The sequence below is a fragment of the Lepisosteus platostomus genome, chromosome 23 (genome assembly GCF_059453375.1).
Source record: "Lepisosteus platostomus isolate fLepPlt1 chromosome 23, fLepPlt1.hap1, whole genome shotgun sequence".
In the NCBI taxonomy this organism is placed as follows: Eukaryota; Metazoa; Chordata; class Actinopteri; order Semionotiformes; family Lepisosteidae; genus Lepisosteus; species Lepisosteus platostomus.
In genome coordinates this window covers 6,495,212-6,522,074 of record NC_142633.1, presented here as the reverse complement: position 1 = coordinate 6,522,074, position 26,863 = coordinate 6,495,212, and the positions used below count along the sequence as shown (strand labels likewise).

Here is a 26,863-nt window from a genome sequence, read left to right as displayed (position 1 = left end):
TACAAACGGAACTAATTATTCGCGGCTGGGGTTGTCCGGGGCGGTTATAGGTGCTCCCGGAAGTTGTTGTAAATGTCAAACGGGTTGCCATAGCTCCGTGGTTTCCGGTCCGTTTTGGTCGGCTGTGGCTGTAAGTTGTGTCTTGAAAATAATAATAATAAAAAAGAACAATAATACGATGATATATGTACTCGTCATTACTCTAAACGTTTTAGTACAACGGTTTCCTTGCTAACATGCTAACAGCAAGTTTGTTGAACTGAAATAAGTCATAGCTACATGTCTACTCACTGGCGAAAACTTAATGTCTCTGGAATGGGGCGACTATTTTTCATGGCTAAAAAGACTGTTTTAACTGATAAAGCGCTTGTGCAATCTTCGACTGCCGAGCAATGGGACGGTTTCGTCCTTGGTTGCCGCAGACCAGCAGTTCTCGTTTCCACTCTGTTCAGCCGGGCGAATTCAGGACAGACGGCTGTTTTAACAAACTGTGTCTTGTGAAGCTCCAGTAAGATCAAGGTTAGAACTACTGGCGCTACATCGCGTTACTACGACTTGAGGTGATGTTTTCCCAGTTTATTAGGAGGAAGGGACCGACTCTTGTCAGTACTGCGCGCAGATAGACTCAATAAACCACGAACAATTGCTTCATTACATTTGCTTTTTGATATTCCTTCGCAAATCTTTAATTGGGCGATTTTTACATTATTTGCTCAATCTCATGCTTGGACCCGTGTGAAGCTGCAGGAAGACGTCTTCACACTGAACGACGCAAAACATGTTAACTGTCACCGGGTGGATATTTAAGACTACTGCTAAGTGCAGTGGTCAGGTTTCTTTTCAAAGAACTTAAGAGGAACTTTGTGCAAAAACGTTCTGTAAAATATAAATATGCTTTTCGTTTTCATGTTTTTGTTAACGATAGTTTCACTTGCACTCCATATTGGATAAATCTATTTCTAGAGCACGAGTGCTTGGATCCAGGGGTGTGATATGTGTGAATGTGGCAGCTAGTCTTTTCTTAAGAGTGTCCTGCTGCAGGCTGACCCAGGCTCTGATCTGTAATGGCCTGCCCCCAGTGTGCAGACCTGTTGCCTGCAGGACTGGACCGGCTCACTGCCCTTTTCTGATCTTACAACCCCTGCAACAGGTCAGAGGTCAATGGCGAGCCCCGGGAGCCCCTCTTCTCCCACGCCGGAGGGCCGGCTGGCCGTGGAGTTCGCCGTGCCGGCGCAGGTGGAGGCGGCGGGCCGGCAGATGGCGGCGTTCGCCCAGCGCCACGGCTCCGCCGGCCGGAGGGTGGTGCTGGTCACCTCCGGGGGCACCAAGGTCCCGCTGGAGTCCCGCACTGTGCGCTTTCTGGACAACTTCAGCAGTGGGCGACGGGGGGCTTCGTCCGCGGAATACTTCCTGGACTCGGGATACGCGGTGGTGTTCCTGCATCGGCACCGCTCCCTGTACCCCTACTCCCGGCGCTACGCGGGGGTGAACCTGCTGGACGCCCTGCGGGTGGAGGGCGAGGGCGAGGGCGGCGGCGGCGGCTCCGGGCGGGTGGTGGCGGACCATCGGGTCCTGCCAGGCGTCGCCGGCGTGCTGCAGCGCTACCAGGCGGTGAAGGAGGCGGGGCTGCTGCTGCCGGTGGAGTTCAGCACCCTCTCCGAGTACCTGCACCTCCTGAAGGCCGCCGCACAGGCTCTCAGCACCATAGGTACGACGAGCGGCGCTCCTGGTGGTACCGGTGACCTTTCCTGCCGGGTGCGAGAGCTCAGGGCTCCTAGGTTGCCTCCATCAGCGAACAGAGATCTCAGGATTAATCCTGCAGTTGGGGATTTTGCATTTAAACAGTGGACTTCAGGAAACAGAGTAAATATTTCTTGTCTCTATTGCTAAAAAAAGACATCACTCTGATAAGGAACATTCCCTGCTGAAAAGAGAAGAAAAGAAACACAACGTTTCGGCTGTGGAGCCTTCTTCAGGCTGAGCTTGAGGTTCTGTTTCTTTTCTTTTCCTTTCAGCATGGAACCTTTACTTGTTCCTTTGCATGCTGACGTAGCCCCCCTACTTGAACTGCTTCATTCCTGGTAGTCAGGGGTGTCTTGAACAGTCTCTTGTATTTGAATTCCAGGATCAAAGGCCATGTTTTACCTGGCGGCCGCTGTGTCCGATTTCTATATCCCGGCCTCCGAAATGCCTGAGCACAAGATCCAGTCCTCCGACGGGCCACTGCAGGTGAGGGAAGCAGCTGGACTTTAACAGCAGTGTATAGAGCTCATTCTAATGGTGGTGGTAAAGCTACATGGAAATGTGTAAACCTTTTATAAGACAGCCCTCAGCAAATAGTCAGATGATGTCAGTTTAAACTTGATTTTAACCAAACCTTCCCAGATTAAACCTTTTTTAATAACAAGAAGGTGAGCTGCTTTTGACTTCACATCACAGCTGCTGTGTCTTGTTTTAATTAAAACCCCAACTAAAGGTTACAGATGTCACCTATTAGGAATCCCACAGACAATTTAAATCTCATTTCAGTCCTACAGTTTGTTGATATATTTGCATATGGTTGTGAATTTTCACCCAACGTTGAATGAGCAGTCTTGACAGAGTTCTTTGCATGTGATGTACTGTATACAGTACAATGCACAAGAATAACAGCTGGTCACATTGTTATGGTTAATAATAAGCATCCAACACCTACAGGGCAGTGAATACATTTTTGTTACACTGGGATCTAGTAAAGAGGCAATGAGTGCATCTCAAAAAGAGAGCTATGTCTTTGTGAAATAAAGACAAAAATGTGGAAGCCCAGTCTAAGAACATATAGCCAGCAGCCATATCACTCTGCAGCTCACAGCAGGCAGTCCACTGGAGCTCAGGAGCTCAGCTCAGCAGCTTCAATACCCTGCAACTCACAGCTGGCAGCCCACTGCAGCTCAGCAGGTGTGAGCCTGGTCAGGACCTGGATGGGAGACCTCCTGGGAAAAACTAAGGTTGCTGCTGGAAGAGGTGTTAGTGGGGCCAGCAGGGGGTGCTCACCTTGCGGTCTGTGTGGGTCCCAGTATAGTGATGGGGAATCTATACTGTAAACAGGCGCCGTCCTTCGGATGAGACGTAAAACTGAGGTCCTGACTCTCTGTGGTTATTAAAAATCCCAGGGCGTTTCTCGAAAAGAGTAGGGGTGTAACCCCGGCGTCCTGGCCAAAATTCCCATTGGCCCTTACCAATCATGGCCTCCTAATAATCCCCATCCTAATAATGGCTTCATTACTCTGCTCTCCTCCCCACTGAGAGCTGGTGTGTGTTGAGGGTTCTGGCGAACTATGGCTGCCGTCGCATCATCCAGGTGGGGCTGCACAGTGGTGGAGGAGGGGAGACCCCATTACCTGTAAAGCACTTTGAGTGGAGTGTCCAGAAAAGCGCTATATGAGTGTAAGCAATTATTATTATTATGTCCTGTCCTGCAGATCAGCATGAAGATGGTGCCCAAGATGCTGTCCCCGCTTGTGAAGGACTGGGCCCCCAGTGCCTTTGTCATCTCCTTCAAGCTGGAGACCGACCCCTCCATCCTGCTGGTGCGGGCCCGCCGCGCGCTGGAGACCTACCGCCACCAGGCCGTGGTGGCCAACGTGCTGGACACGCGGCGCGGCTACGTGGTGGTGGTCACGCCGGACTCGCAGACCGAGCTGGTCCTGTCCGAGGAGGAGGCGCGGATGGAGGTGGAGATCGAGGAGAGGATCGTCTCCAACCTGACCTCCGCCCACTCCAGCTTCATCGCGCAGCAGGGCTGAGACGAGGGGGGGGTGCACTGGACTGGTCTCTGGTGCCACACTTGTACATCCCAGACTGTTCCCCTGCAGGGCTAGAGCAATTCATTGATTTCCAGTGCTAATCTAATCTCCTTAGGTTTCAGATTAAAACGGGAGTTAAAGCTGTGGGCCAGCGTCTTGCAATGGAGTGGAGAAAGCAAATCTCTCCTCTGGTTTCAGACATTTCAAGGAGCAATAGATTTGTAAGTGAAGCCGATTCCAGCTCTTGATTGCAAAATGGAACAGGGCCAACAGCTACGTTTCTGAACTGAATGATCCTCTGTGAGTGCGGGTTAAGAAAATGTTTTGTTGTTCAGTTGGGTTGAACAGTTTTGTCTGTGCTCCTTTCATTTTGAAGAGAAAGCCAATATGTAAAAATGTGGATTTCAAAAACGTGTGCAGGCAGGCAGTATTGGATTGTGGAATTTCAGTTTCAAAAACTGTACAGCAGGAAAAACATACTTCCATCCAGGAGGCTTTTTTAGGTCTTATAACTTAACTAAAGCCTTTGGCTGGACTAGTTTTGAAGCCTGATGTAAAGCTATATCCATTCCTAAGGTTACCGAGAGGATCTAATAATATTTTGTGCACAGAGGCTCAGTCTAGTTCCACCAAACAGTTGGCCTCTTTGAAATTATAATAATGCTAAGAAGAATGAAGAAACATTTGACTATTTGCACAAACAGTTGCCTACTAATCCATAAGCAATATGCTGTTGTATGCATTCGTAACATTAGAAAATGAGGTGGCCTCAATTTCAGCTGTTCAGCTGTGTGTACAGTGAAAAATCTTGCATATCATATCCCCATGATATGAAACCAGGAGACCCAACCTGAGCACACATTGCTTCTAAAGTAACTGTTTAATTCTCTTTTCCCTTTGTCCATTCTAATACTCTAAAGTAAAAAAAGAAAATTAAAAACAGCTCCGTATGCTTTCAAACCTAGATTCCATCATGCCCAGTAAACAGTGAAAGAGTAGGTTTTATTTAAACTAAATTAAATCCAATTAAAAAAATATCAGTTCTAATTAGTACTATATCACATGATGAAAATTGTAGTTTCTACATGAAAAGGTGGACTTCATGCATTTGATAAAATCCTGACAAAACATTTTTTGTTGTGAACATGGTCATTTTGTAAGTTAACTGTGTTGGAATAAGATGTTAAATACTCCTGTCACACTGGAAACATTAGGGAAACAAGTTAGGCTGAAAACGTCAGCCATTTAATGCAATGTAAACGGTATTTCTGTAAAGAAGAGTTTTTAACTGTGATCTGTAAGATTGCCTGATGACAGCTATGGTGACGTATTACTGTTGACAGTATTACTATGATGGGGACGTCCTGGCCGATGCACATTTTGGAAGAGTGTTTACAGGAAGGGTCATAAGGGTGTTTGTGATCCAGGAGATGAGATTCATTAGTGACTGTGGAACAGTAAGGAGATAAAGTAATGCAGACAGGAGGAACTGTAAGAATTAAGAAGATGCTATATAATACCTTTAATAATAAATGACTGGGGCTCAGACCAAAGCACTGTGGCTTTGGATTAAGAGGTATTGTTCAGTGGGCCATTAACTGGGAAGCCTTACTGTTAAAATGTGATCATAAGAGTAGTTAAACTGTCAAAAATAGTACAATGTTAATTAAAAACAAGTTGGCTGTACATTCGGATGTATGAAGAATACATTAATAAAAATCGAATTAGTGGATTGTACTATTCATTAGTTAAGAGAACCATACTAAAATTTTTAAGATTGTTAGATGACCCATGGCATGTGACTAGTAAAAGTGAGAAATATAATTAAACAATTTCAAACCTTGAAATGTTTTTATTTGACAGCAGTAGGGTTCTAACCTGGAAAGGCCTTCTGCTCCACTGAGTTTACAGAGTGTATTCTCATACTTCCATTTTATTAAACATGAGCAAAAACTGCATATAAACATATCTCAAACTAAGCTGTACACTTAAAAACAGTTCATACTTCTTCAAATTACCTTACGAAAAACCTTAACAGCCGTAGTCACACTATGAGTGCAAGATAACAAGGATTCTTATGGTGAATGAGATTTCTGTCCTTTGCTGGAAGGCTGTGGGTTCGTCCCTCCATTCTGAACACAGTGACTGCCCTGCGTCCTCTCTGTCTCCGCTCTGCACAAGAACACAGCCACTTCGTCCTCTACTTGAGCTTGACACTCTTCTTGACTCCAGCACGGATGCCAGACAGCTCTCCCCCGTATCTCTGCTCCTCTCTGCGAACTTCCCGAACCTGGAACAAACAACATGCTCAAGTTCCCTTTTTGTAATCTGCACTTGCACGACTTCAACAATGATTACGTTGAGAAATGACCATTTTCAGCTGGTCGGTGTATATGTGGGTCCTGAGGGGATGTATTAGTAAATGCTAATTTTCATAATGAACAGGTTCGTTCCATGCTGAAAGGTAAAGAAACGTAGTGGTTTTTTTCCTTTTTCTTCTTCACCCTTCAGGAAGAAATGAAACTGTTCCTCTGCAGCCTACGCATGCTGATGCAGCGGCCTACTCGACAGTTTTCATAATGCATCTCTGCGTTACCTTGGCCTGATGAAAGAGCCCTCAGTTCCTGTTCTTTATCCTCTTACAGCTATTGAGCAATGCCTTGTTTAGCCCTTGTGTTCACTGGAATGTAATTTTTTTTCTCTTCTGCTTGCCTGTTTTTTTAGATGTTTTTTGTGCAACAAGCATGCACTATCGGCCAGTAACCTCGACTTTGAGATTCTTCAACTCCCTACAATGCTGAAAGATGTGATGAGATACACCCCATAAAGAAATTGATAATAATAATAGCGTTACAAACTAAACAACTGTATGCTTAATGTTTACAAAGAGGACTTGTAAAAGTCATTATAAATTAAAAAACGACTGAAGGACAGAACCTACTGCCAGAGTATGGGCCTTAACCTCCTCCAGATCTGTGCTCATTTAGACAAATCTTGGACCCTGGGACTTACCTGGCCTCTCCTGCGGATCTTGGCCCGTCTGAACTTCTCTCGGTGCTTGACTCTCGGATTCCGATCAATCTTCTTCCTCTTCGGTGTGAGGCCTTTATTCTTAGCCATCTGCAGAGCACAAAACATATGGGCTGTCAGACGTGGACACAGAGGGGGGGGGGCGGCCAGAGACCGGAGCCAGTGCCCCAAATTCTAGATCTGAAGAACCCAAAAAGTTCAGTCACGTGTTAGGTCACGGTAAAGTGAAACAGTGTTGGAATGCGAAACAAGCTTAAGGTTAAGGGAAAAGCAGAACTGCAGATTAACGTGTCTCAGATGGTTTTTCAACCAGGAATTTCACTGGTGCGAAGACACTCAGATCAGGGGTTTTGGTCAATCTGCCCATTACTCTCTGCATGATGAAGTGTGCTCACATAGACTCTGAATGTCTCCACTCCCAGCTCACCTGATAAGTGATGGCTCTCTTCGCCTCTGCGTCCAGCTCCTCTTCCTCCTCTGGCACAGGTCTGAAAAAAGAAACAGATAAGAAGATGGTATTATTCTCCGATATGATTAGTTGTTCCTCCTTCTGACCTTCACTTACAGGCTGGATTTTATTTATTTCCAGCAGCACTTGCCGACAACCGACTGTAGCTCTTGTGTGTGATTTTAACTGCAGCAGTCAATTAACTTGACATATACAATAGGTTTTCTACTTGCAAAAATGACCACTTCTTATCAAGCATGCATATTTTTTTGAGTATGACATTTTTATCTGAACTACACCTTTTCTATGATTTTCAATCTTTGTTATTTTTTCAAATGAAACACTGGTGCTACTAAACTCCCAAGCCTTCCCCCTAAGGGAGCAGGACTCTGCACAAGTAAAGAGCCCCACAGAGGAAGCCTTGAAAAGTCACAGAGTCTGCAAGGGTGCCAATTAGTGAGGAACGCTGCTGCCAATCCACCACACTCCCGTCTGCAATGTGGAAGTTTTTTTAAAAGTGGTTTCTTATTCCCTCCTTGTCCCCTGACCCCGCTCACCCCTCCTCGGAGTCCTCCGTCTGCTTCTTCCTCTTCAGTTTCAGCCTCTCCTCCATCTGCCTATAGAACCGCAGGGCCTCCTGTTCGTCCATGTCAGAGCCAGAGTCTCCAGCCGGCTGCAGTTGGGCGCGCCGGGGCCCCTGATACACACACACAGAGGGGTGGACAGGAGCAAGCAGGCACGCACACGCACAGAGGGGTGGACAGGAGCAAGCAGGCACGCACACACACAGAGGGGTGGACAGGAGCAAGCGTGCACGCACACGCACAGAGGGGTGGACAGGAGCAAGCGTGCACGCACACGCACAGAGGGGTGGACAGGAGCAAGCGTGCACGCACACGCACAGAGGGGTGGACAGGAGCAAGCAGGCACGCACACGCACAGAGGGGTGGACAGGAGCAAGCATGCATGCACGCACACGCACAGAGGGGTGGACAGGAGCAAGCATGCATGCACGCACACGCACAGAGACACACACAGACATGGGAGAGAGGACTAGAATCAGATAAGAAGATTGCTAAGCAGGCTGGTAATGAATCTGGTGTTTACCAGCACTGTGACAGTGTGAGAAACCTGTGGTCAGGTTCTCTTTTACTTCAGTAAATGAGAACTGTAAAATCAATCCTAGCCTCTGCTATTTTCCATATTTTCCATTACACCCAAGCTCTAAATTACAGAGGCTGACAAACTCGTTGAACCATTTGAACCTGAATCTGAGCTTTTAACAAGAAAATTCAATAATAGGAACAGGTATTAACTCTGCACTAAGAGGTACCATTTCAGAATAACCCTTAAAGAAGGTTGTTTCTTTACGACAAACTGACCAGATATGACTAAATATCTTGATAACAAGGAAGCTAAATCAGCACCCCACCTACACTAAGGACTAAGGGAAGTCAAAATGAGAAAATAAAAACTTCACAACAATTCAACAGCCATCTATTAAATGTTTATTAATATTAAACTAAGAAGATAATTGAAAAGGGAACACAAAGTTCAATGCTCACAACCATAAGTGAAATGTATCTAGCCATCAGTTGACATTGTGTGAAACAAAGCTGTATTATTGACGGATAATAATAAAATCCTGCAGCGATATTTCTACCACAGAATTTACATTATTGAAGCACTCCTCTATTCACAACTGCTGAACTGATAAATTACGATGTTTGCACCAGATGCGAGATATTTTTAAATGCCCAAAAAAGAATTGGAGAACTGTTCTGTAGGGTGTTCTGTATCTGCAATTGTTTTGGATCATGTTGTAGGGTGAGGAAGGACCTACCTGTTAACAGTGCTTATAGAAATAAATACAAAGCTTGAGAAGTGGAAAACAAAAAATAATGGTAACGTTACCCCCCCGTAGATAACAATCAAGTCTGCTGTGCTTTTGTAAGTCCTTCTCATGAAAAGCACCCACAGTGTACTTGTCCAGCAGCAACACCAGCTCCCCAGGTGTGTGGGGGGCCTCACCTTCTTGCTGATGCCAGTGGGCTGCTTGTTCTCTGAAGGCTTGCTGACAGTTCTGCCCTTCTCAGTCTCGGACAGGAGCCGGCGCAGCTCTGAGGACACCCTGGCATCCACAGGACCCAGGTCATTGATCAGCTGCGGGAGACACACAACCAGCATCCGCTGTACTGAGCCTGAATCACATTGAGCCACCTGCCCCTTTTCTAACTGCGTCTGCCAATTCAGGGCCACGGGGGTGCCAGAGCTTATCCAAAAAAGGAACTGGCGCATGGCGGGATACACCCTGGACGGGACACCAGTCGATTGCAATTTCATCAGAAGCCAAGGTCTTTGCGATGTGGGAGGAAACGGGAGCACCCAGAGGAAGCCCACGCAAACACAGGGGGGACATACATACTCCACACAGACAGCAGCCCAGGAATTGAATCCAGGATGCACTGGTGACCACTGGGTCTGGATGGCTATACCAAGAGAGCTAAATACATAGGGGGTGCCTTCACTACACCCCACTGCAGAGGGAAAGAAGAAAAGCGCAAGCATGGAGCTCGATCTGTTCTTTTAGGCAAGAGAGCCCACAGTGACAGGGTCAGACAGTGCCAGCTGGTGGTGACTGCAAATTGTTGGAGACAAGGAGAGGGAAGTGAACCCCAGAGACAATTCAAAATGGGGGGGGTGGGTAAAGGGGCAGGGATTCTGAACTCAAACGACACCCCAGACCAGGAATTAAAGACAGGCGAAGCTGCAATGCCAACCACTGTCCCATCGAGTCGCCTCCATATTAAGTCAGGGAAGGATACATCGAAGGAAAAGATATTAATAATATGAAAATACTGAAGATTATAATCATTAGTAGAGTCTCAGCCCTGCACATCAAAGCATGACAACAGTGTGACACTGTGGTGCACAGCAGAGATGGATCTACGCCGTGAAAGCCCTGCAAGACGATCTGAGTTTTTGCAGGCTTTGGGAAAGACTCACGTTCCTGAAGGTGACCAGTCTCTCGATCACAGGGTGGTTGTGTGCAGGAATTCTGTTCGCCTTCAGGACCAGGTAGAAGCTGATGTTGGTGCAATAACTAATGAAAACAAAACCCAAAGACAAAGACATTGACCAACACCCTCACCACTTCAACAAGTGATGGGAGAACTGTGGTCAGCAGGGAAATGGTTTCTCTCTCATTACTGCTAGGGATATTCAACCAACCCCACATGATCAAAAACAACTGTGAAGATGAAAATCTTGTCTGAACGATGCAACTGATATCCACCATATTAATAAAAAAGGTTTAAAAGTGTTTTCCTTACAAAGAGATGATCTGAATATCCTTTGCTGTAGAGTGTAAAAGAATGACTAGGTATTCGAAGACTGGAGTGAAGACCTTCAGCAGGAATACACTACTGTGTGCATTTCAGATGCTTAGAATTAATTACACCCCCAATCACCTACAGGATATAAGGCTTTGCTAATTTTTAAGATACAGTAAAAAAAAAAAATGAAAATTGAATCTGTATTTGTGCATCATGGAAGAGGCGACGAGGGGATCCCTGTTTTTATCTGCGGTGACACTCTGGAAGCAGGAAGAACAGCAGGACACTGCCCAGCACAGTGGAGATGACGCACAGAGGTATTGTAACAGACTTAGGAGCAGAAGCCTGGTATTTAGAAACTCACTTCAGATAGAGCTGCTGTTTGGTCCTGAGGTACTCGGCACCCTGTGGAGAAAAAGAGGTAGAGAAAGATGTTTTTCTGTGAATGTAACACTTTTTTTTAATACAATCATAGTTTTTGTCCTGGTCATGTTTCCTGTTAAGACAGTTCTCCTGTAAAGTATTAAAGTAAAGTATTAAAGTATTCTGATCATCCTGTGAAGGACTAAAAGATGCAGCTCTGAAAGCACAGGAGCTCTCAGTGGGGAACGACCCCATGTGCACAGGTCTCATACAGTCTAATAACATGGACAGGCGTGATCTTCAATCAGGATGAAGAGCGTTGTGCACTGCTGCTCCCACGCTGCTCCATTCTTCATGTCCTGTACACATCCTTACTGGGCTCTCCTGCTGCTCTTTCCACTTGGACTATCACTGAGGATTCAGGGTGACCTGCTTCTGTCACAATTCCTGAAAAGCCTCCTCATGCAGGACAGTTTGTGATTTGCAAGGAGTGCGAGAGGGAGGAGAAATATTGCTGGAGGCAGGAGAATAAAATTAAAATAGAATTCTCCCACCATGAAGAGGGGAAATCTGGTGAGAGAGGTGTATTAAGGTTACACCATTGTAATCATCGTTAATTATCTTACTTGCAGCATGCAACATTTACTACCTTGCTCCCTGTCGCAGGCCCTGTGTTGTAAATCAGACCTAATCACAGCACCGGCAGTATCCAGCAAAAACCTGATGAAGCACACAGTGAGTGTCTCACCTTCCCTTCAGGAATCTTCCCATCCTTCACCATCTGCACCAAGGGCTGCACCTCGTCCTTCAGCTCCGCCAGCTGCACAGAACGGACACAGCAGCTCAGAATCACTAGAAGGAGCTCTACTGTCGGAGCAGGAAGACCAGGGGTCTCCAGTACTCATCCCACAGCAGAGCAGGAAGACCAGGGGTCTCCAGTACTCATCCCACAGAAAAGCAGGAAGACCAGGGGTCTGCAGTAATCCCCACAGCAGCTCTACTGTCAGAGCAGGAAGACCAGGGGTCTCCAGTACTCATCCTATGGCAGGGGAAGAGCACCGTTGTACAGCAGGGATTCTGTGGATTGTAGGGCTGCATCGATCCCGCACACTGCTAAATGGCCCCGATTAAGAATTAAGCATTTCTGAATACATTTTGCTTTGACTGGTACAAGTCATTGAGCCGGGAATCTCATCCAAGCCTTTCCTGATGGGATTCCAGTGAATGGGCCTCAGGAAACGTCAGGCTGCTGGACTTGGGTAAATGGTGTTCTTGTGCATGTAATAATACTTCACATCAATACAGGGAAACCTCATTCTACATGGAGTGACACACACATGCATTTCTAGTGAAAGAGAAAAGGCAGGAAGTTGGGCACTAATGAATGTAAGAAAAGTTCCAAAAAACAGGAAGCTATTTGGCCCTTCTAGCCTGTGGGGTAATATTAATATGTCTGTTTCCGTGAGCAGGCTGACCATTGTGTTTATACTTCTCACCTCCCAGTCAGATTCCCAAAAATGATCAAGGTCTTTCCGTCGCAGTACAGCCCACATCCAGCCTGCTTGCAGACCATGACCCAGCACCCTGACCGAACCGCCGGGCCTGGACTGGAGCGCTGCTCTAGACCCGGCGGGAGCCCCTGCGTGGGGCCGACTCCTCACCTTGGCCTTGAAGTCCTGGATGAGCTCCAGGAGTTCGGGGGACTCTTTCTTCAGCAGCTTCAGCTTCTCCTTCTGGGACATCTTCGCCAGGTCCTTGACGATCTTGCCCTCTTTCTCCGGGGCCTTCGCCTCCTCCTGCTCCGTGGCGAACTCCTGCCACGACAGCCCCGGGAGAGACCCGACCGGGAGTCAGAAAGTGCGGGAAGAACGAGGGAAGGTAAGCACGGCAGAATGACTGGCTCTTGTAGCCGAAATGAAAGCCAAACGTTTGCACTGATTTCCCCCAACAGAGACTTACAGGAGCTTTGCAGGTTCCTCATCTGAGGAAGAGATGACCATGCAATGCTAAAAGGACATAAGCAAAACGTGCAAAAATTGTGCCAAGACTCCATAACTGCTTGGAATGCACTGTTCTCTATTTGTAAGAGGCCTGTTTTAGACTGAGCCTTGGTTCTATAGTGCCAGGCAGTGGGGCTGTGGATGACAGCGACAGCAATGTGCTGCTCTTGGCCTGTGTTGACGGGCTGGTTCTCAGCGCCTCCTACAGGTACCTGAAGGAGGTGCAGGTCATAGTCTTCCTCTCGCAAGTTTTCCATAAGCCGCTTCTGGATGTTCTTGGCTTCCTCCTCTTCCTCTTCCTCCTCTGCCTCGAGCTCCTCTTGAGGCTTCCCCTCTGCGGAGACAACAGTCAGGCTGTTTCTAGAGACACTGCTATTTTTGTCTGAAGTCAGAGTCACGTCAGTTAAACTGTCTTTGTGTTTCCCTCAGTTAAACACTTAGATCAACTCTAGGAAAATAGCTTTCACTTCATACCTGTCCAGTGTGGAATCGACAATTATGTCTCAGCTCTGCGTGGGGAGAACGATGATGCTCAGACATGTTCCTCCTACCCGCCCTCCTATCAGAGCCACCCACCCTGCCTGCAGGAGCAGTGTGCCTCTCACTTACATCATGTCTTCCCAGCATGTGCCTGGGAAGGTGATGGATTCCCATGTTTTGCCGAGAGCCAAAGAGAGCCCCGACCAACTAAATCACCCCTGGTGGCACTCTGCTGCCTGCGTGCTGGCCCTTGGGCAGTCCCAGTCGCAGCTCAGCTTCAACCCGTGACATCTGGGCCATTCCGTTTCACACTGCAGTCACGGGGAGAGCCTTTATTGTTTGAGCCACTTGGGAGTACAGGGCTGCCAAATCCTTGGCAACGTGTCTCACTGTTACAGCTCTTGTACTCACACACGAGAGATCAGGATCAGGAACATTCGTTCTCTGAAAAGCACCCTGTCAGGGTGTGCACATCTTCTCTCACAGTGCATGCTCCACACCGAGATGCTGTCCAACGATATTAATAGCATAGCACAGCTTTTGGTTCTTTTTACACCTTACTTGATAAAGCCAGTGAACAACAGCTGCCCAGCTGGCTAGTTATGCGAGTTGGGAGCGATTTCTGAATGGCTAGCACTCACAAACCACAGGCACTCCTGGCTCTGCACTGTCAATTTATGAACTGTTTCAACAGCTGGCAAACGGTTAGCCTGAGACTATACAAACTGAGACGCTCAGGAAATCATTTTTTAAGTTATGGATCTCCCATAATCACAGACTGCCGATGACTTATGGAAATCGTCGCTGACCAATGATGTTACCAAATAGATTGTCCAGATTTTATTTGTTACCATTTAGATATATTTAATTTTTTTTCCCTGTGAAGGCGCTGCTCATTTTGTGTGCCAAAACTGCAGAGAATATCAACCTAAAACAGGCTTTTTAGGCAGCCCATGTCATTTGATAGAGTAAGACAATATTCAAACACTACAGTGAATCGGAGAGTTCTTAAAAATCGTCACTGGAAAAAGACGAGACTGAGCTGCCAGACGACACAAGGCTGATGAGGCAAAAACTTACTGGTAGTTACGTAGTCGGTGTCGTAATACAGCTTCTTCCTCAGGCCCCAGGCCATCTCATTGGGAAGGCCTGAAAATGAGAGTGAAATTGAGCTCAGAGAATATCCTGTATTACACTGAGCTCAGTTACAAACAGCAATACCTTACGTCCACAACATGGCCCTGTTGTCTTTATTATTCCCTGGGAGGGGGGGCAAGTTGTTTTACAACAGTAGTGTTGGACAGAAGAAAAAGGAACAAAAAATATACATATTTGCATATAAAGTCAAGTGTTAAGCAATGATACGATACGACTACAGGTATTATCACAGTTATCATTACTGCCACACTGCTCCTATGGGATTATTCGTAGAAAACGTACTCTTCCCTGCCAGGACTATGTCCGGACAAAACCCCTGTTGTATTTGTATAAACGCACAGGTCACATATAAAATAGTGGTATGGAAAGAAAGGCTGTCCAGGACTATAAAAAGATTAACATAAAATGTAAGAAATCTAAACAAAGCGATGTAACAAACTAAGTTCTTATGAATGAAATACTAGCTGGTATTTTTATGAATACCAGTGCTGAGGTAGTGAACTTCCACTTTACCACAGGAACTGGAAAAAGACAGACATCGCACAGAGACTGATGTCAGCCTTGCAGTTGTATGATGAAGGTGTGCTTCTCAGACGCACTGAAGCATTGTCGTGACACGCTGCGGCAAGTTGACGTTCCAGCAGGGACCGAAGGGGGGCGACACCTTGTCCATAAGGAGCTGGATGCTCAGACAGCACCATGGTCTTTCGTGTAAAACTGTGGCCCTAATTAAAGACGACTCATGTGGAATTAGCCACTGGTGTGTAGCCTCTCAGGGGACATCTAAACAAGAGCTCTAAGAAAAGTCTGCTCCAAAGCTCAAATTGGGAAGATAATTAGGAGCCAGTTAGAGAAGATGGGACAAATATAATCTGTATGGGTGCAAACAGAGGGAGGTGCTGACAGGAGTGACTCGGCCCCGAACCAGTGCCCTCAAGGCAACCCTGGAGGCTAGGAGGAGAGGAGAGGAGCCCCAGGAGCAGATGGAGAGAGAGTGGTCACCCCTAAAGAACACAGGTAGGGAGGTGAACCCCCAGAGGGGGCTGGAGCTGTCAGATGGGAAGGGAGAGCCTGAAGATGCCTAATTTAACAGGGAGAAAAGAGCAGTAGCAGGTGGGCAATCCCCTCCCTTCTGCAGGAAGGAGGGTGCAGGTCAGCGTACAGGAGCTGGCAGGCAGAGCACTCCCAGCAGGCCTTGCTTTCAAAGTCTCCAGTGGAAACTCCTCTTTGAAGCGGCCCTCATGTTGAAAGTGATCGCACTCACCATGCACGTCCTCACTCACCTTCCTCCTTCCTCCCTTCCAGGTCACTCTCCATATCTGTCTCCTCCTCCTCTTCATCCCCCTCCTCCTCTGACTCGGACAGCTCCAGACCCATCACCTCCTCCTGCGGATCAGGCAGACAAGAGGGAATCCCTCAATCCTGCTCCACGGGAAGCAGTGTGGAGCCGTGGCTGGGGGTTCACATGGCAGGCAGGACCCTGCTGTTGAACCCTGGAGCAGGGTACTTCACTCGCACAGCTCTAGTAAAATGCCAGGCTGTGTACACATAAGCAGGCGCCGAGGTCGAGAGACAGGATCCCCAGTTCTATAAAGTCTACATTCAGTGCCACCCGCCCAGGAAACACATCTCCAACACGCTGAGGTAGAGACCTCCCTGTCTGTGGGCCGTCACTGCTGACCACAAAGGAGTCTAACAGGCTACATAGCGGAAGCTAACCGACCGGTGAGCAGCCCAGTTATTTATGCCCCAAATATAGAGGTCCACACACCCAATACATCGGCAGGACTTATAACCCGAGATCTGTATGAATGAAGAACAACTTTAACAATGTTTTTAATAACAGCTATGGATTTATTAATGATGTGCATCGTTAGTGCTGGATAGAAACCAAACCAAAGATACTTGTTGAAAATAGTGCAGATATTCTAGTAAAGACAGGGAAATACATCAAAAGCTATGTAAATGTGTATTAACATTAGAACTTTCAGAATTCAAACGTCTTGCAAACCAGCACCTTATGTACAGCATTTTCTAGCAATTTCAAATCATTTGCACATCTTGTGTCTTCCGAGTTGTGATGCTTTCAAATGCTGCCAATAGTATGCACTTATGCTTGCTAACACCAAGCAGAGGAGAGAAAAGTAAATGTGTGCTATTAACCATAACCCGAAACCTGAACATTATAAAGTGCCTTGAAAAAGGAGAAAAGTGCAATTGTGTTGAAGAAATTTAACATTGATGATATACAACATTAAGGTCCAGGAAACAGATCTTATAAAACAGGGATATACTGTACTTTGCATAAAACAAACTTGGAGCATTCAGATAAACTGTTTTTTGAAGGCAGTAGAGGAGCTGTAATATACAACTATATAAACACAAAACAGTGCATAGTGTTGCAAATGTTCATTTCAAAGTAATTTATCAGTAACAGTGAAGCCCAGAAAAGCGAACAGAGTATAAAACCACACCTGCCTCTCTGTAAGGGACTTCAAGTGGTCTATACGTGACTATCAAGTACAGAACAATGTCTTAAAATACTTCTAAGGTACCAAATAATTTTATATCTACAGAATACTTATGAACATTGTGGTGAAACACTTTTTTAACCGACATATTTGCTTAAAAACAGCACCCTCCGTATCCCATGGATGTAGAAGGGTAACACATGTTACTGTAAAATAAGGAACAAGTAATAGGTTTATTCCATGCTGAAAAAAAAGAAGAAAGAAAACACAACGTTTCGGCCGTGGAGCCTTCTTCAGGTGTGACCGGTGTGAGGTGTGTGTGGAATAAACCTTTACTTGCTCCTTTGCAGCCTACGCACGCTGACGCAGCTGCCCACCTGAACTACTGTAAAATATACTTCATCCATAGACAGACAAACAGATTCCTTCCTATTTCCTGCACAATAATTGAACGTCTGGCGTCTACAGGCTCCTCACCTCGTCGGCGATGTCCTCCTGATCGCTGTCTTCCTGGACCCCACGAGCCATCAGCTTCTGCAGAGCAGAGGGGAGGAAGACAATGTCAGCACTGTGCTGGGGCAGAGGGGGAGGGTCACTCTCACACTGGTGGAGCAGAGCTGCGGTCACTCTCCCCACAGCGGTCACTCATACTGATTTCTAGATTTGTTGTAAAATAAAGATACAAACCCCAACCTGCCCCGACTCTAATCATACTTTTTTTCAGTCAGTTAACCTGAACTCCTAAAACTGACTTCAGTTTTAAAACCCAGCTCAGTATCTTGCTATATCTTTCAATATCTTGCTATAAGTCAGCACAACCGAGTTATTTGAATAACAGTTATTTTCACCGATGAATTCACATCATGTGATCATTTCACAGGCATGAAACAGAACATTCAACAAGACACAGATTAGATAGGACTTAAAGAGAAGCTGGGAAAATGCCAACTTGACATCAATCATTAACTAATAATCTAGTATATTTAAATTTTAATCACACCTCTGTCTTACTTTTTTCCATAAGCTGCAGCAAAGAAAATAAACATAACTGATGGTGTCAGCAAGTTGCTTGAACAGGATTGTGCAAATCAACCACAAGTGAACACTACTGCACATCAAATAAACCACAGGAGCTGGTCTATTGAAGAGGATCCAGCTCCAGTCCAGACTGAGGAAAACTAAGCACTTTAACTCAAAGGCAGGGCGCAGTGTGTCTGTGTCAGAGGGCAATGCTAACCAGGAAAGTCTGGGGTACAGGAAGAGACAATTCACCTCAGCACAAGGACTTCATTTTCTAGCCTCTGGACATGACTTACCTTGTCCTGTGTAACTTCCCCCAGAAAATATATTAACTTATTTATTAGTTATTCTCTATAAGATAAAACAGCACAATGAACTGATGCACACAGAGCTGCGTGGAGCAGATCTGACTGGAGGCGACCGGCACTTGCAGTTCAGTGCTCTTTCTCCACACACCCTCATGTCTGGCCTTTCAACACAGTTACAAACTTTTTCAAAGCACTTTTTCCAATTACTTCTATGAAAACTTCTTCCAGAACTCGTCAAAGACTATTAATTGATTTCTGCTAAATCCATATATGAATCACAGCTTCTATTTTTTACGAACTGTGGGTAAATGTAGTTACCACAAATGAACCGAACGCTTTTGACTAACGTCCAAAACAGATGTCTGGAGGGACTGAATGCAGTGGTTAACTGATAAATAATAAACTATTTTATATAGCGCCTTTACAATTAGCTTCTCAAATAGCTTCACAGTAAGAAAAAAAATGGAGAAGAGTTAGAACAATAAAAAAACAAGGGCTTGGAGTGTGGTAGAAAATGCAAAGGAGCAGACACAGACATCAATAAAGTAAAAGCCTTGCTGAAGCAGGTTCTGAGTCTGGATTTGAAAACACTCAGGGTAGGTGTCTCTCTAATATTGGGGATATAACTCCAGAGCTTTGGGATGTAGCAGGAGCAGGCACTGTCAGCCATAGTATGTAGACGGGCTTGGGGGACAAAGAGGAGACCAGAGTCAGACAAAGAAAGGTTGCGAGGTGGAAAGTAGGACAATAATAAATCAGACAGGTACTGAGGTGCCAAGCCATGCTGAGCCTCATAGGTGAGCATGAGGATTTTGAGGTCGACCCAAAACCTGATAGGAAGCCAGTGCAAGGACTCCAGGATAGGAGTAATGTGAACAGTTGCACTCGACCGGTCAGGATTCTGCCTGCCGAATTCTGGATATAGTGAAGTGTGGATTTAGATACCCCAGAAAATAGGGCACCTTAATCAATTCTAGAGAAGATGAATGTGTTGTCCAGACTTAGGTGTCAGGATTAGTATCAATATAGAGTTCAGTACCATCAGCATAGAAATGATAATTCAGACTATGTGATCTTAATAGCTGACCATTTGGCAACATGTAAATACCGAATAGTCCAGTATCAAGCCCTGAGGAACACAGGATTTAATTAACCAAACTTCAGAACTGAAACCTATAAAAGAGGCAAAGTATTAGTAATCAGTAAGTTAAGAGTTGAACCGTTTAAGAGCAGTGTCAGAAACTCCTAACACAGTCTCAAGATGAGAAATTAAAATTTCACAGTTAAGTGTCAAACAAGCCCTGAAGTCTAAAAGAATATTGATGGATAGAGAACTGGAATTAGAAGCCATAAGGTTGTTAGTAACTTTAACCAGGGCAGCTTCTATGTTGTGTGATTATCTGATGGGTGCAGTTTTGGTCTGTCTGCAGCGACAGACTGAACACATCTGCTTGGCCTGTAGCTCCAGCTATTCCTAGTCAGCTGAATCTCCCACTTCAAGCAGAACCACAGCCATTGGAACTTTTCACAGAAACAGTGCGTCAGACTGAAGCCTGGATTAAACACACCCACTCACCTCAATCTTCTCATTGTGAAAATCGTCCACCTCGTCCTGGAAAAACTCAGAAGAGTTCTGTGGAAAGAGCAAGAATTATAGTTAAACCTTCCAGCGCTGGAATCACTCAGCCCAGCATTGACTGTCTGGACACCAGTGTTACTCTGCACACCAATCCTCTCTCACAAGGCACCTCCAACAGCCTCCTCACTATTACTGGAGTAACAGAGTTACACCTCAGTCCTATTACCAAAACTCATTGTTTGTATGAGACTTAAAACTGAGAGCCTTTTGTGACTCTGCCTCTATACCTTCTAATGGATAAAACATCTGTAGAATAATTAACTATACACGAAAATGGCTTATACATTTGTGCAGTTTTAATACAATAAAAAAAATGTTCAATTATTTTTAAAGGCAATGGACTGATGTACTGATATACTGTATAAACTGATAAATAGTGACAGTGAGAAATGTTTATGGATTCTTTGCAAATATATTACTCAGAACATGTCCAGCAGGGAATCACTAATCTCAGACACTTACCAGTTTAACTCAAAGACTGTGCATTTGTAAATAAATCTTTTATAAGAGTTGCTTTCTTAATACATATTCGCTATTTAGTCAACTACTCATCTACTATCAGTTTTGTCCTGCAATACACAAATCCACATTCATAAAATGATTTTAGTCTTTCACAACTTTAGAACATAAGAAAGGATACAAACAAGAGGAAGTGATTTAGCCTGTAAAGACTGTTAAGTTGACAGTAGCTAAATGATGTAATGATCCAGGTGGAGCTGCACACTGGTGGTGGTGGAGGGGAGTCCCCATTACCTGTAAAGCGCTTGGAGTGGAGTGTCCAGAAAAGCGCTATATAAGTGTAAGCAATTAATCTCCTGTAGCCATTCATGGGAACAGCCAGAATATCAGCTTTGATAGCACGACTGAGTAGGGTGTTCCAGACTCCAGCACCCCTTTGTGTAAGAAAGGATTCTGATTTTAATGCATCAGAATTTGACAACAAATGAACATTGAACATCACACAAAACATGATGGAAATAAGCAGTATTCCAGTACATTACAAATATCTCTGACAGGGCAGGATTCATATACCAAACTATATTCTGATTCAGATCAACCAGCTACATTTTTTAAATTACCTTGTTGAAAGGATTAGTGCACACCTCTAACATTTTCTCTCTCATGCATGGTCTGAAGATTAAGAATTAATATAGAAATCAGTGAGTGAAACATATCACACAACTATAAAAAGTGCCAATTCACTTTTCACTTTATACAGACATCTGCATACTCCAGTAAACACAGACATTTAAAAATTTGGGTTATTTCAGGAAGAAAGCTAATGAGGATTTTTATTTCATATATAAGCATGTTTCTGAGTTCCAGAGTGGCTCATTACAGCCTTCAATGCACAGAAGAACACAGAGATCCCAAGAAAGGCAGAGTAATTAGCTAGCGATTGTGAACTTGTGGATACAAGGGGAAAAATAACTGGTAAAGCTAAATGTATAATAAATGATAAGTAATGAATAGGAAAATGAAGTTGTTCCTCCAAAATACACCCCTCTTGGTCCTAGTTTCACTGCTCCATATCCATCCATTTAATTCTTTACAGAAATGGCACTGTCTGCCTGAGAAAACCATTTGCACATTCGAGGTGTCCACATCTCTGTTGTATTCAGAGCAGATAATGTCTGTATTCACATCAGAACCAGACCGCCAGGTGCACTGCAGCACAGCTCAACACAATCTGACCCCTTCCTGACTCAGAGCCTCCCTGTCTGGGACAACCCGCTCAGCCCTGCTGCTGAAGCTGACCGCAGGTATTCTGGGTGAGGCTCAGGGGTCTGCAGACTCTACACTGTGAGTTAGTGTAGAGCCACTGTGAGGTCCTGTCCTCTGTGTCGGTGTACCTTGTCAGGGACAGGCATGTTCCTGTAGGCTGCAGGGTCATCGCTGTCATATTGCTCCTGCTTCTTAGTCTTCTTAGGACGTACTGCCCTGAATTTGGAAAGAAACAGAAGATGAGAAATTGTAAGATTTACAGTATGATCATTTACATCATGTCAGCTGAAAGACATCTCCCACAAGTTAACACACTTACAGTATGTACCTCACTTCACCTTTACACACCAGTATTAAAAAATATGGATGCAATAAATGACGTATGCTACGGAAAGAGAGTGTTCTCACAGTCCCCACAAACGCCTGTTTAATCGCTGCCTGCACATCTTTAAAAATAGTCACCACTGCCTGTGTAGAAATGGCTTCAGGAAACGAGGAAGATGCTCTCTCACCTCAGGCACTGTACAAACTGAATCACAGAGGACTACAAATGAACCTTATCAAGAAAAACGTTTAATCTTTCAGTACTTTCCATTTCGGGCCTCTCGTGTGCTAATTAACCATTCTATTCGGGAACTACAAAGATACAATTAAGACGAATAACGTCGATAACAGCACCTTAATTCCTCAATAGGTTGGGAAACAGGTCAATATTCATTAACCGGAAAATGACCCACTACACAAGACAGTGCAATGTAACAAACACTGCACTTACTACTTAAACAACTGATAAAATGATGCTGACAAGGACAAATTCGAGGATATATCTGTGTATAACGTTATATTGCAATTAGCATTCTTTACAACACAGCCTCTTCTGCGACAGCAAACCAGTACCTTATGACCCTACCAGTCCAGCCTTCAGATCTTTTTAGTACTGTACGTCTGGCGTCAGGCTTTTTGTATACAAGCAACACAAACACTGAGTGCCTAAACGAAACACTCGTACTTCAGGTCGAAAAGAAACATTGTGCCAGGCATTATGTCTACTAAATTATTTCACGTTTACACAGCGACAGTGTGCCTGCCAGAGAGGCTTTTCAAAAACTAAATGCCTTCACGTCACTTCAGCAGAAACTATAGGTTTAAGAGTTTACACTATCCTTTCTCTTCTTCTTTCCACTTTCAGTCACACATTTGATGAAACACAAATATTAATCATATAAAACTATTCTGTGATTATTTACTTACCTGCGTACTCTCACCATACTGACTCCAAACGCTGCCTCTACCAACGTGCTTCCGGTTTCATGAGCACAGGATAAAACCCTCCGGAGGGAAACACGGTGCTATGTTTTTGCGAAGATCTAAAAAAATACAATTGAACGAGTTGGTCGTTTTGATTTAGCTTTTTAAATGAATATGGCGAAAAATGAATGCAGGTACTGTCACGGAAAGATACTATGTGACTCCCATCTGCAGGATATTTGTAGCTTTTGAAGCAGACTACGTCACCTAGCAATTGTAAGGGGGCTAGGACCTTTTCCCTCACGACAGGTTCTTTATACCTCTCAAAACCACCAATGGACCACAGACCATCATAACACATTAGTACTGTAAGCATGCGTTTTAATAAAGTTGACTTGATCCACATAGCGGATGGGTGTTTATAATGCCAGAGACAATGGTGTACATAAAACCAAGACAAGCAAAGTGGGCAGATCTTATGCCATACCAGCTTCTACTTTTCTAGCTCACTGGAACAGGAAACTGCACAAAACAGACTCAACACTACAAAGACACACTACTCATGTGAATAATGTAACCAAATTAAACAGAACATACAACTTCCTACCTGCTAGAACTACCTACTTGCTATAGTAGTACATCATTGCTCCTTTTAGACCTCTGATATGTAGAAGACACTGTACTGTGTGACCATAGAAAGCATATGAGCAGAAAAGCAGCCGGAAGAGATCTATACTCCAAATAAACAAGATAAATAGTCCCCAGTAAACTCAAGCAAAAATGCCAGAACAGAAGAGAAAGCCCAAGAGCACCACATTCATGAAAAAGTACTGTCTTGTATCTTGGGCTGCCTCCTTCCATCCAAGCGAAGAAATGGATGAAACTTTGAGGTCTTTAGTTCTGCCAGTGCCGCTCTATGCTCTATGCTCTATGCTCTATGCTCTATGCTCTATGCTCTATGCTCTATGCTCTATGCTCTATGCTCTATGCTCTATGCTCTATGCTCTATGCTCTATGCTCTATGCTCTATGCTCTATGCTCTATGCTCTATGCTCTATGCTCTATGCTCTATGCTCTATGCTCTATGCTCTATGCTCTATGCTCTATGCTCTATGCTCTATGCTCTATGCTCTATGCTCTATGCTCTATGCTCTATGCTCTATGCTCTATGCTCTATGCTCTATGCTCTATGCTCTATGCTCTATGCTCTATGCTCTATGCTCTATGCTCTATGCTCTATGCTCTATGCTCTATGCTCTATGCTCTATGCTCTATGCTCTATGCTCTATGCTCTATGCTCTATGCTCTATGCTCTATGCTCTATGCTCTATGCTCTATGCTCTATGCTCTATGCTCTATGCTCTATGCTCTATGCTCTATGCTCTATGCTCTATGCTCTATGCTCTATGCTCTATGCTCTATGCTCTATGCTCTATGCTCTATGCTCTATGCTCTATGCTCTATGCTCTATGCTCTATGCTCTATGCTCTATGCTCTATGCTCTATGCTCTATGCTCTATGCTCTATGCTCTATGCTCTATGCTCTATGCTCTATGCTCTATGCTCTATGCTCTATGCTCTATGCTCTATGCTCTATGCTCTATGAAGCCCCTCTAGCCAGGGCTCAGGACTCGTTATGAGGAGGGGTGTAAGTGTCCCTGTGATGTCTTGGGCTAATGAACGAACTGGCTGTATGCAGATGGCCAGGTGTAACGATACACTGTCTACTCTTACCCTGATTTTGGAGCCCCTCACCCAGTCACAGGCATAGTTGGACATCTCGCACAGTCCCACATGTCTCCTGGGAACTGTGTGGTGATAAACCGTGATAAAGGTAAAAGAGTAATGCAGTTCAACTAATATCACCCAAATGGGCCTAACGGGTATAACGGCCCCCTCTTCTTTGTTATGCAACGTCTCTTATAGGCTAATTAAATCCTCAGTAAATCTAATTAACAATTAGCTCGACAATTTAGGCTCCCCAATCCTGTGGTTTCCTTGGTCAGTCAGGCCTTTTTTTCAGATTCTCTGCAGCTTCTGAAAAGTCACAATATTCAATTTCCACATGAAAACACTAGAACATGAAAACACTTATTGTTTAGAGTGAAAACAACTCCTGAACACAAATAAAAGGACCTAATTCAGGAGTTTACCAGTCAATCAAGGATTTCAATAACTAATGTAGAGCCCAGCTAAAGAAACAAAAAAGGTGAAGTAGCACTTTAAATTTAAGAGAGGCTGTGAAAATTCTACTAAGAAGAAGAACAAAGAGTTCAGTTCAGTTTGTTTGTCATATGCATAAGTGCAATGAAATGCTTGTTTGCATGTATGCCCCAAGACATTAACATATTTAACCCCCTGCCGTTTTCCTTGTTTACTCATGTTTGTGTGGCCAGACACAGCTCCAACCCCATCTATAAGTATGCTGGCAATACTACCATCACTGGCCGAATACTCAGGTACCATCTAATTTGCCTCCTGACCAACCTTTCGAAGCATTCCATTATGGTAGATGTGAGCACTACTGGTCTGTAACCAGTCATTAAACCAGGTTGCGGTGTTTTTCTTCAGCACTGGTATAATACAGCACGCAGGAAGGGATAACTGTAAAAGTGGAAGACTGAAAATATCCACAAAAACCATGGAGAAACCCATCCAGCAATGCAGTCCAGGCCGGTCGCATGTTCACTTGTCTAAGACTTGTCTGGACTCCATGACAGACATGGCCGTGTCATCATCACACTGCGTAAAAGGCATTCAGCTCATCCAGGAGTGAGGGTATCTTTATGATTTGTTATAGACTGAATACCCGGCCACATTTGGCTCCCATCGGAAGAGTCAGCGTTTCAATATTGAGTCTGTATCACACATGGTTAGTGTCCATGAAAAAACCTTATGAGTACTGCTAAGTATCTAAAGAACGTTCATGGTAAAGGCCTTTAACCCACTGACTCTCATTGTGCCACACACAATTACTGAACATCTTTGTCTTTCATCCTTTGAATGAAAGGCTTGTTCTATATGTTATATCTCTGTTTAAGCTGCTTTTGATAAAGTAGACCAAAGCCGACTGATCAATATTAACAGCAGAGCACGACTTTATTTGAAAACCACATTATAACGCAATATTAGCTTAATCAAAATCATCTGCTAATCTTAACCTTTTGGAATGATCAGAATATTCATAGGCCACATGGCAGCACTGGTGCCTCAGAGTGGTGGGACTCCGGGTTCAATTCCTGGGGTGTTCCCCAATTCTGATTACCGTTTTGATGTTTTTCCCACGTTCACTTGGGATTCCTCTGGGTGCTCCAGTTTCCTTCCAAAGTCCGGAGGCAGACTGGTGGGTTAATTGGCTTCTGGGAAAATTGCCCCTGGTGTGTCTGTCTGCCCTGTGATGAACAGGCTGTACCCCGCCTTGCACCTGTTACTTGCTGGGATAGACTCTGGCACCAGTGCGACCCTGAATTGGATGAGGTGTTAGAAAGAGGATCAATAGAATATTCAATGAACATTGGCTCATTGAATTAGTAATTAAGGGGGACAAGAGCTTTCATATACTTTCAGTGAGATTAATACAACAGGCACAATACTATTTTTTTAATACCAATAAACATATTTATTTATATTTTAATCTAATAGAATATCCTATTCTACATTATTACAGCTCTTGTTCAGTGTTTGATTGATGACGTACATTTATTATTTGTTAAGCAAAAGAAAACAGATTCCTATAGACTAAGAACTCAAAGGACGAAAATTAAAACCATCTGGTACAATTGAGCTTTGTGAAGGTCGAACTTTTCAGAAACAAACTTGTACAGAGAAACGATGATGCTATTTGTATTAAACT

The 26,863-nt window shown here is 44.5% G+C and overlaps 2 protein-coding genes and 1 long non-coding RNA gene across 3 annotated transcripts in view; 1 reads left to right on the top strand and 2 right to left on the bottom strand.

Moving 5' to 3' along the window:
• Positions 1–36: 36 nt before the first annotated feature.
• On the top strand, positions 37–5,632 carry ppcs (phosphopantothenoylcysteine synthetase). Its single transcript, XM_088617416.1, has 4 exons — positions 37–130; positions 1,151–1,708; positions 2,126–2,229; positions 3,462–5,632. The coding sequence occupies exons 2-4, from the start codon at positions 1,162–1,164 to the stop codon at positions 3,783–3,785; spliced, it is 975 nt and encodes a 324-aa protein (XP_088473542.1). The 5' UTR covers positions 37–130; positions 1,151–1,161; the 3' UTR covers positions 3,786–5,632.
• utp3 (UTP3 small subunit processome component) lies at positions 5,618–23,142 on the bottom strand. Its single transcript, XM_088617414.1, has 16 exons — positions 23,014–23,142; positions 21,891–21,978; positions 19,975–20,031; positions 17,548–17,604; positions 15,883–15,985; positions 14,522–14,590; positions 13,174–13,295; positions 12,623–12,775; positions 11,710–11,781; positions 10,963–11,003; positions 10,270–10,366; positions 9,295–9,426; positions 7,821–7,960; positions 7,243–7,303; positions 6,798–6,905; positions 5,618–6,075 (listed from the first exon to the last, which is right to left on the bottom strand). The coding sequence occupies exons 1-16, from the start codon at positions 23,028–23,030 to the stop codon at positions 5,986–5,988; spliced, it is 1,407 nt and encodes a 468-aa protein (XP_088473540.1). The 5' UTR covers positions 23,031–23,142; the 3' UTR covers positions 5,618–5,985.
• Positions 23,143–26,096: 2,954 nt separating this feature from the next.
• The window catches only part of LOC148641932 (uncharacterized), a 50,553-nt gene continuing 49,786 nt past the window's right edge, over positions 26,097–26,863 (bottom strand). Inside the window, exon 3 of the long non-coding RNA XR_015929659.1 lies at positions 26,097–26,473. This is a non-coding gene — a long non-coding RNA (uncharacterized LOC148641932). The remainder of the gene's footprint in view (positions 26,474–26,863) is intronic.